Source organism: Rhea americana, unplaced genomic scaffold (assembly GCF_003343005.1).
Source record: "Rhea americana isolate MKP2758 unplaced genomic scaffold, rheAme1 scaffold_218, whole genome shotgun sequence".
NCBI lineage: Eukaryota > Metazoa > Chordata > Aves > Rheiformes > Rheidae > Rhea > Rhea americana.
The window spans coordinates 1384680-1395538 of NW_028186321.1; the positions used below are offsets into that span (position 1 = coordinate 1384680).

Below are 10859 nucleotides of genomic sequence, written 5' to 3' on the forward strand. Positions count from 1 at the left end.
GGGGAGGAGGAAGAGAATAACTGTATACATTTTATCCATAAGAGCTTACTTGCTTCTGGAAAGTCTATGATCTGCTGTTGACAAGTCAGTCTTATTTTTGCATAYTTCTGACATACAGATACTAGATGAGTTTATGTACTTCAAAGTCTAGTGTTCATGCAAACCTTGAGTTAGAACTCAAGCACAGTCAGAGCTCCAGCTCTAGAAGACAACACCAGTGCTTTAGGTCACATAAGCAAAAAGGACCCCTGCTTAAGCAGAGGGCAAATTTGGGGCAGCTAGAACTCAGCACCATGACATTACAGGAAAGAGAAATCCAAGAACCTTTCCCATTTCCCGACTTCTAAGTCTTTCACCTTTGCCTGCTCATTCATACTCCAGAGTCTCACCTTCACCCTTAGAAGTCTTCCAGAGCTGAATTGCCTCAAACTTCATCTACTTTTTTCCATCTTTGTGACATCTATAATTGATCTCCTCACTTAACTGTTCAGTTTGTTTAAAAGAGTCTTAAACTATCCAAGGGATAAGAGTTTACRAGCAAGGGCGACCTAGCTGAAGAACTGCAAAAGTCATTAGCATGTAGAAATATGCATGAGAGCATTATTCCATCGTGACAGCAAGGAATCATCTAAATACATCAATCAGCTAATAAAGCTAGGTATATTAGGAGGAGTTCGAAGAACTGAACCACTACTGATTGACCATCGCTACAAGCCTAGTAATACAAATACTACCTAAAACTTTTTAAAATCCATTTCCTGCTATAACAAGAGATAATAGTACAAAGCTCTGAAGAGCAAATCAGGTTTTGCTCTAGTAACTTGCAAAAGATATTCAAGATTGTTTTAATTACAGATAAAGGTCCTTATGCTGCTGTCCTGTTAGTTCTGTACGTTACTCTGACATTCGTAGCCCTAAACATAACTATATGCTTTGGATGATATTTTACTCTACAATGTCCAAGACCTCTACAATAATACTTCTTCTCTCAGCATGGAGTTATAAGAACTCCAAACTTGACACCTCTGTTCACATAAAATTGCCTATAGACAAGTTTTGTCTATATGTACGAGAAAGTCTGTCTTACTGTCTTAGGATACTTATCTTCCAGGTTTGCTGTAGCTCGGGGAGTTTAATACTCTTACTTTCTTTACCAAAATGGCTTTCAAAAATATTGCTTTTTCAGTATTCAGAAATACTCTTCTGCTCTGACTTACTTCCTATTGATGTGCTGAGTATAGGAAACATTCAAGCATACATAAAAATTTAAATGCATACACATKCTATTCCCCAAGAATTCTTTCCATCATAGCCTGAGGGCATTAATTCTCACAGTCATTCTTGCTATTTAACACAAGTTATTACATATATGCGCACCTGAAGTGCTAACTTTCAGGAAAAATGATATTTTTTTTATAGATTCATGAATTTTTCTTTAAATTTTGTCTGCTTTAGATCAAAGACAACTAGAAGAGTTCATTATTACTGCTATTTAGCCTTATGACCTCTCATGGCTTTTCAAAGAAAGTTTATCTCAGTTTCAGTTCATCTTTGAATAGTATTGTAAATATTACCGCATATTAAAAGATTACAAACTGACCAGGAAGAATTAAGATTAGCAATTTTTCTCTAATAGAAAATAAATTTGACATAACAAACTAACAGGCTACCTAAGTTTTCATTCTAGCAGATTTCAGGATTTGTATTTAAGCTACACTATTTGCAGAAAGATGGAAAAGTATTTAGACATTTAGCCTTACCAGTACAAGCATCTAGTAATCATGAAGTGTAAAACTCATTTACTTACTTCCCTCCACCCCAAACTTGAAACAAAACAAGTGACTGAAGGAATAGTTTAATTACTTATTTACATAGTTTAGCTCTAAGTGTTACAGACTAGAGAGCCCTCAATAACTTAACCAAAGTGCTCTTCTTCATAGGATGAAGATTTAGAAACAGAGGTTAATTGATTTCTTTAAGCTTGTAATTTGTCCAGTTTGCTCTTAAATCCTCTTATAAAACTAGAAGAATTTTCTCCAAAATCCTAGTTTAATCTTCTCACTGCTACTATATCTTATGGCCTTGTTCAAAGTAACCTTCTAACCCTCCAATCTCGAGAAGTATGTTTTCCAAAGAATAATTTMATTTAATTTTCTTAGAGTGCCTGTCTCAACAGCAGAAGTACAGCACACTAGAAGATATACATCCTTCCAACTTGCATCTAGGAAAATGAAGTGGCAATTTACTTTTTGGGGGACACTTCTTCAATATTTCAAAGTTAGTACAAATATACAGAAACAGAACACAAGTCAGGTGGGATAGTAGACATTTAACAGGGAGTGGGGAAGATAAACAGATACATAGTTTACTTTCTGGAAGAAGTCTTGTGGCAATAAGTGGAATGCAAGTCCTGCAGAAAGTACCCAGCAAAGAGAGTGAATCCATACTACTTGTTTTGATAAAGAACATTTCTTTGTATTCTGCTGCAGTTATAAAATCTGAGCCACCATGCAAAAGCATTGTTCAAGAACACATGTACAGAACAAGTTGAGTTGTCTCAAGAATATCTAGCATCAGAAGAAATTGCACAAGGAATTCCTGTACTAAACAGTGGTAACAAATTGCTATTATCAGTTGCTCAGTACCAGGTTCTAAGAGATTCACAGGAGATTCAATTAAACAATTAAAAATTAGTGACCTCCTCAAGAGACTTCTAGTAGCTTTCCCCTCTGCATGTATTGCTATCAGGTTTCTTCCCACTGTCTGTATTGAAGGAAGTGCTTCATTTCCAAGTACTTTATGTGTTTGAAGAGGCTTAAATTTCCCTTCTCCCCCACCCCTTTTTCCTAATGAAAAAATACAAAGTCTCCACTATACAGCTCAAAGGTCTGCCAAACTGGCATATTTTTTGACCTTTCAAATTCCATGTTTCCCAGGAAGCCATGTACTGGATAACTAATGAGCAGGGGGTGCTAAACCCTTCCAGGCCCCCTCTAATTCCTTCTGCATCATACTGTGTCATCCATAATCCCAGTCTTTCATAGCATCACAAGGCAGCTACAGCCTTCTAACATTTTTAACCGTTGGCTTCAGCTTCTCAAATGACTGGTAAAGAAAGAGCATGGAGCAACTGTATGGAAAAGATCTGTTAAGTATAGGGAAAGTAAGAAAATAAGACATAGGAGAATAATTTTCATGAAGTAAATCTCTAGGGAACTGTATGTGAGAAACTTCTTCACAGCACTTAAGTTATTTGCTTTAATTAAAACTAACATAGAAGACTACCACAAAACAGTGAAAAGTTCACCACTTTGTTAAAGATCTAAGTCGTCATCTTTCTTGATATTAGGGTACTTGAACTGCATTCAGTATTTAAAAGGACAAGATATTGACTCATAAGGAGCAGAATAGTTTGCAATCTGTTATTCTACTCTTCACACATCCCACTATCTTAGTCCTGACTGCAGCTGTACACATCAACAGCAAATAAAACTGGAATTGAAATCCAAAGTTATCTCAACCCAGTCAGTGTTGCCATGGAATTATCAGCCAGGAATTTGTAGTTCAGCACATCTGCATCTACAAAGCAAGTCATTTCAGAAACTTAAAGAGTCAAATTTGTAAGAATGGAAGTTTACAGTTAACATAAGTTTGACATAAAAATCTATTTTTAAGGGATAAGACAGTGAATTATTCCTCTCTAAGAAAGGAATTCAAAGTTAGTTTGGATTACAGAACTCTCTAGGAAAAAAAAGGGGAGGGGGGAATTCTAGTGAAGATCATTTGGGAAGAGATAAAGGCTGGGAGAGGGAAGGAGGTAAAATTTCTTTCCTCTAAACAGAATTTGATCCCGTAGATCGCTAGACTTGAGAAGTTGTTCCATTCATTTCAATCACAATTTAGATTAGAATTGTCCCCCACTCCTTTGCAGGAACCTTTAAATGTACCATTCAGATTAAGGGAATCACCACCACTCATTTTTAAGAGAAATTCTAAAAGGCAAAAAACACTGATCTTCAGTGGCCAAGCACCCATTCACATGTTATTTTTCTCTACCTCTGAAGTCTGCTAGTAGACACACACTTTCTCTATAGAGGCAGGGAAATAGAACATGAATGTCACTGCAGTGAGTTCCATTTATCCAAAGTTAATATGTTAGTCCACAATAAGTGATGATAATTAATATATCACTAACATGTTTCCATTTTCAGTTGATATTTCAGAGAAGCTCTGTTTGCACTAAGCTATATCCTTAGTATTAGGAAAACAGTGAGTTCTCTGCATCTTTAAGTCATATTTACTTTGCAAGACTGAAGTTATCAGAAAGGCAGGAGAAAGATTTACTCTAAAGAACCCATTTTGATAACTAATATTTTAACACTAAGTTCACTTTTCCTGAAGATATACTGTTTCAGAAGTTGGCTAAACAGCAAGGGATGTCTTAAAAAAAGCTATGCTATCCTTAGAAGACCTAAATAGAAACACAAATTAACTGAACAAAAAGATTATGAAAATCAGTTTCTTGTGTTTATTACTGTCAAATGACTTTGTGTTAATGCCTCTTCAGAGGTACAAGAGAAATAGTGGTATAGCTGCAATATAGCCAAGTTAAAGCAAGGCAAGGTGCCCCCTCACTAACACCTTTTCTTCTCACTCCACAATTAACTTCTCTCAGATCATCCAACTGATTAAAAAAAAAAACAAAATCAAAATACAGAGAAACATGGATTTGGAACAGTTATTTCAAATCTGAATAAGAACAGTATACCCAAAAGCTTCTCATTTTCCCCTCCCTCCACAAGCTATTATTCTGTTCAATAAGCAACTTCCCCTCTGAAGAAAAGTGAAGGGTGCCACATCTGTTTCAGGAACAGAAAGTAAAGGATTTCATACCACGCTTGTTTTTTTTTTTTTCGTCCTCTACAGTTAAACAGAAAAATCACCCAAATTGACCATTGAATAAAATGATAGCAAACCGTATCAGTTAAACATTTTTGCAAATGATTTCAATACAGGGAAAAAAAAATATTTAAACATCAGTGGTTTGCGGGAAGGCTGTTGCTTTACTATAGTTACAGCCAGCTACTCTGAGAAACAGACAAGGAAATAAACTGGAGTTTAATCATTAACCATAGAGAGATATATTGCATTTTACAACTACCTCTTGGGCAAGGTCACATACTTCTTAAAACCAAATTCTGAATTGGATCTATCTTTGAATCACCACGCCAGCATATTTTATGTTATATACTTCAATATACTAGTATGACCTTGTCTACTGTCCCTAACATTATCAGAGATAAAGACTTACAGGACTACTTTCAGAGCATAAGAATTGAAGCTCACAGTATTTTTAGAGTTGCTTGTTTTCAGTTATTCAGACTGAATGGACAGTCTTTCTAGGCTTCTATTCAAGTAAGTTTTCTTCCTTAAAAGGAAAATTTTTAAGTTTAAAAGCCTTCTCCCAGTTGAGTAAGGAGATGGCATAAATAGTGTTTGGGAAAACAGGAATATTATACTTAAATATCGGCTGTATATTCTTGCTTCAAAGCTTTCATTAGAATGGGTTTTTCACTATTTCTTAAAGGGGCTGAATGTTAATTCCAAATAATCTTCTGCTGAAGTCTGGTCAAAAGCTACTCATCTGAGAGTTGTTCCCATATACTTGGTTTCATATGAAGCCAAGATGATGCAATTGTCAAAATCATTGTACTGATAAGAATATAATTAGAATATGATCCGCTGACATGTTTGAAAAACCATCAGCTGGAGGTGTTAAATTCAGACAGGAATTAATACTTCATAGAAGATTCAAACAAATGAAGATCAGAAGAAATTCACTATACACAAACATACCCTTAAGTGGACCCTTTGTATTCATAGTCTGTCTCAGAATAATTTTATTTGTTGATTTAGAAATTTCCAAAAGATATTTKCAGGTGTAAATAATACAGCTGAATCACAACTGAAAAGAAGTATAATTAAATCATCCTGGATCAAGTTAAATCACTGTACTAGGAGACTGATTTTTCAAAAAATATTCAGATAGCTAGTCAAGACTTTTCATTCAAAACTAGAACATACTTGTAACAAACAGAACATTCAAAGAGTGCATCTATTTATTGAATCACAAGTGAAGTTTATAACAAGTTGAACAATATGAAGAAAACTTCACATTGCAAGTTTGTATTTTTACTCTCCCAAAGCCAGTGATGTATATTGAGAATTCAGATTCTTTTTAGCTTCAAAAATGAACCATGATGCTTTTAGACATTTTCAACATCTTGTAAGTAGTCTCAGATCCTTCAGTTATACTTGAAGAGAAAAAAAAAAAAAAAAAAACTTATAAAACAAAAAAATAAAAACATAAAAAAAAAAAAAAAAAAAAAAAAAAAAAAAAAAAAAAAAAAAAAAAAAAAAAGAAAACTTATCTTGGGGAAGGTTTTCATAAAGAAAAATATGACCATGTAAGCAGTAGTCTGCCAAGCTCTAGCTTCTGAGTCTCCATACACAGCCTTAATAGAATGAATCTTCCTAACACATTCTCAAATATAGCTTAAGTAAATATTGAACTATCTGATATTACACTGTAGAAYTCGCATGTAAAATAAAGTTCTAAATGACCATCTGAGAAGTCTCACTGTTCAAAGGAAGTATTTAAGAAAAGTTATGGCAAAGTCCCTTGACATTTCAGAACTCCAGCAGCAATTGCCATGCAAYGTAGCAGTTTGAAGATGACCAGAAAAAGACCCGTTTCACTGTTGTCAGTGAAAGTGCCAAAAAGTGCCTTCCTGTGCCTCAAATCATTTCCCAAAGATCCTCAATTTTTCAGACAAGGGTCTTAAAAAGTAGCCTCTCAAGTTACAGCATTAGCCATTTCTAATCATGTTTTCATTATGAACTATTTTGCTTGTTAACAAAAGAAGTTTCTGCACACTGTGTACTGCCCACTGATACTTCCCATGCCAGCAAAGGCTCTGTAGCTTAGTCAAGGACACTGCAAGCATTGCATATCTAAAAGCAGAYAGAACCTCCCTTGCCTCTCCCACAGCCATGCCACCTTTTAATTAGCATAACTTTATCAACAGGAGGTCTCTCCTGTGTATTGAGCAGTTTCAATTAGAGACCATGAAGACTAAGTCACCTTTGAAACCAGAACAGTCACACTGAAAGAAGGTAAGTGGTGTATCAACTAGATGGTTGCCTTTCACTGCAGTTAACAGATGTCAACTTAAGTCACTTTATTCAGTTTTTGTTCACACACACAGCCRAAACATCGCACTCACTATTAAACAGTGAGAGAATCAACTGTGTGATAACATCAGCATTCACAGATTAAAAAAAAACTACCACAAGCCCTTGTAAAGTCTAGAGCCACAAAACAAGTTTTAGCAAATAATTTCTTCATGAATCTTGCAAAGTCTATTTGAGGAGTGAGGCAAACGCATATACTTAGAATATTTGATAACCTTTTCATGATTTGAGATTCATATCAGATTTCACTATCAGATTAAGAAACCTAGTCCAAAAAGATCTCCTCCCTGATCTCCAAAAATCTTGCCTGGTAATGCACCTGTCAAGAGAAAAAGATTTCAAAGGTGTTGCTCCAGTTGCTGATGCACATTCATTTAATAGATAAAAAMCAAATTTGGTTACACTAGTTTCCTAACACTGTTTAGAAAAAGCAAACAAGAAGAAAGTGAATGCTCATTTGCATCAAGTTATAGGTCCAGAGGTAAGAGCACATCTTACTCCAACATTACCTTTCAAAGCAGAAGCCAAGGAATCCAAGAGCATAAGGTGCTCAAAAGTTGTGTCGGAAAATCCAATTTGTATGGCAGTCAGAATATTTCTGACAGTTCTCCTCAGGGATGGAAAAAGTGTTTACTACACTGGTTTTAGTAGAAACTATGCCTAATCATTTTTTTTAGCTTGGCATTATTGCCCAAAGGATTAAAGTAAACAGTCAGAAATTTGAGGAACTAGTAGTTTTTACTCAACAGAAAGGTCTCATTCCTTTCTTCCGTCTTCAAAAAAAAAAAAAAAAAGAAAGAAAAAAAGAAAAAAGGAAAAAAAGAAATTTCTGTATCTTCAATACTATGGTTTAAAGTATAGGTATCGATAAAAGAGCCGATAACATAAATCCATGATTCTGATCTATATAGGACTCCTTGCCAGGAGCTAAGCAAAGCGTAAACAAAGTAACCTAAAACTGAAATCCAGATCAAGACTTGATGTTATAATGCATTTAAAGCATGGTAGAACAAAGCATGTTTTCTACAGATTGTGGGCAGCTAAATTCTTAATAGTTACTTATGTTGCTAAAATGATTCAAGATTTTTTTTTAAATACAGGTGACTCATTAGTGCTTTCACTTTTGAGAAAAACACCAGAGATCTTGTAAACAGGCAGACAACCTTCAAACTAGGGCAAGCCTCAAACTTTGTTTAAAGTAAATATTTGCCAATTCTTTGCTTAAAAAAGTTATCTCCATGAGAGAAAGAGGCCAGAAATACACCTTTCAAAGTTATCAAGTTTCTGAACATGCCTTTAGAGCTAACATAATTGGGCGGGGGGTGCTATACAGCTTTTTTAAGTTCTTTGGACTGAGACCTTCATCATATAAAGTGATATATAGCAAGATTTGCCAGTCTTATCTGTTTCAATTCATATATGCATACAAATTAATTTGAATAGCCACTGTGGGACAGAACAAAACCAAGGCTTCCAAAAACAAGTACAGACATGGTTAAATTACAGCCTTTTGATAGACTATTAAACACGTCAATGATCATAAGTTGTGACTTCATTTTTTTAATACGGCAGTGACTCATCACACAGCAATCTATTTACTCATTTCCAGTCAATGACCTTTCTTATAAACAGTCAAATGTAATAAAATTATTAACATCAAGAAAATCTAGCTTTGGGTTATTAACATCAAAAGTTACTGATCAAAGAAATACCGCCTATGAGAGAATAGTGCTTCTCAGTTTACTTTCAACATGCTAAGGTATTTCATTTCACAGCAAAACCACCAGGCACAGTGGAAAAAAAAAACAAAAHTAAAAAGCCACTGAAGTAGGAAGTGCAATTGTAACAACCAAGGTTGTAAAAAAGACTAAGCAACTCCAACATCRTATTGCCTTTTATCAGTGAGCATCAAGCTGAGTAGGAATCAAGTTTACAAGAGCTGAAAGTGTAAAGGTACGCTAAGGACAAATCCTGTTCAATAGCATGCAGACAAACTGCAGGGCACTGGCAAAGCCTCCATGAAGTCAATGGAACCCAGGAATTAACAGTAAAGGCTGCTGGAATACATGGGAATGATGCTTTTAAATGAAAGCTCTCAAACCACAAGCTATAGAATAGTTTGCTAGTTTGTTTTTATTATTTTGAAGCAAAGTGAAAATTTCATGCTTATGCAGATACTACAGCAAATCTAAAAACGAGATGTTTATTACAACAAGGATTTTGTCTAACATCAAGTGTCTTGTCCTGCAGCTTATAAAAATTGCCAGAACTTTAAACCATAAAAAAMCTGCTACACCAAAAATGTAATAAGTCAAATTAGCCAAAGATAGATTGTAGTACTATCTAAGAGATGCAAACGAAYTTAACTGGCAGGAGAGAAGCAGTAACATGACTGAACATGACAAAGATGTAACAACACAAGAATGACCAGTATTAAAGACTGATTCTTTTGATAAACAAACAGTAACATTTGTTGTTACAATAGTTACTCCAGCCTTTTAAAAGCCTGTGAAGATGCACTGTATTCASGTAGCCAACTTGATCATATACAGGTGCATGTATCCTACTTGACCCCAATTTTAGAAGGCTGTAAGTAACGTTCATTCAACCTGCTATAGTTTAAATAGCTAGGTACTTCACTAAAATATTTTAAGCAGTATAGTCAGTTGCATTATTATTCCTTACCTATAAGATACAYATGTTATTCAAAACAAGATAGTTTCCAAGGATAATCTAGTTGATTAGTCAATCAACCCAGGTGATTTTTTGTGACTAACCTCCCAAACACGAGGTYATAATCCAGCACTGTTTCAGAATTTCTGTCCAAGACTTCTTTATTAAARCATAAAAGCTAAAAACCTAAACAAAGCATACTGACATTTTTTGCTTCCATTATCTTTTCTGTAGCCTATAATTAACTTCAGTAGTCCCTCTAGGTAGTTTTTGTTTGTACTCGCCACAGTCACTACAGAAAATGTGTAACATTTCACGTTCTCATAACAGAGGGTGCACACGCTACTCGGTTTCTCCCGAAAAGGAAACCTGAAGGCATTCAGAGATGCAGGCAGCCAGGAGCAGAGACCCATCCCTCGCGCAGAGCCGACGGCGACACAAGATGGCCCTCCTTATTTAAGGATGCACGGGCAAGGTGACCAAGTGTGCTTCAACACCGAGCTGCTCCGGGCGAGGCGGCGGGGCTGGCAGCGGCAGTTTGCCTCGCAGAGGAATGGAGACCCCACGGCACAGAAATAACTCCGGAGCCSCACGGTCCCGAGGAACTGAGGGGGGCTTTTCCCCCCCGCCCCCTTTCTTCCCCTTACGAGCCACCTCGGTGGCGCGGCGCACGCGACCTCCCGCCGCGGCCGCGCTGCGCGCTCCGCTCGCGGCCACGGAGCTGCCGGCGGAGGGCAGCCCCGCGGCGGGACGGGGCGCTGCCGCTCCCAGCCCGCTCCCGCGCCGCGCCGCTCACCGGCTCTCAGCTGCAGGCTGCCGTCCCTGCGGCTGCACCACAGCGCGCGCTCCCCGCTCTGCAGGATGTAGTGGTCCTTGGCTTGGAACAGCTCCATCCTCGCTCCCGCCGCCGCCGCCCTGCTTCCCGTCTCCGC

General features: G+C 36.8%; 1 protein-coding gene across 1 annotated transcript in view; it reads right to left on the reverse strand.

Annotated features, from left to right (window-relative positions):
• Positions 1–10853, reverse strand: part of INPP5F (inositol polyphosphate-5-phosphatase F) — a 45937-nt gene extending 35084 nt beyond the window's left edge. Inside the window, exon 1 of the mRNA XM_085305277.1 lies at positions 10724–10853. Coding sequence (XP_085161403.1) covers positions 10724–10820 — 97 coding nt within the window. The 5' untranslated portion in view covers positions 10821–10853. The remainder of the gene's footprint in view (positions 1–10723) is intronic.
• Between the last annotated feature and the right edge of the window lie 6 nt (positions 10854–10859).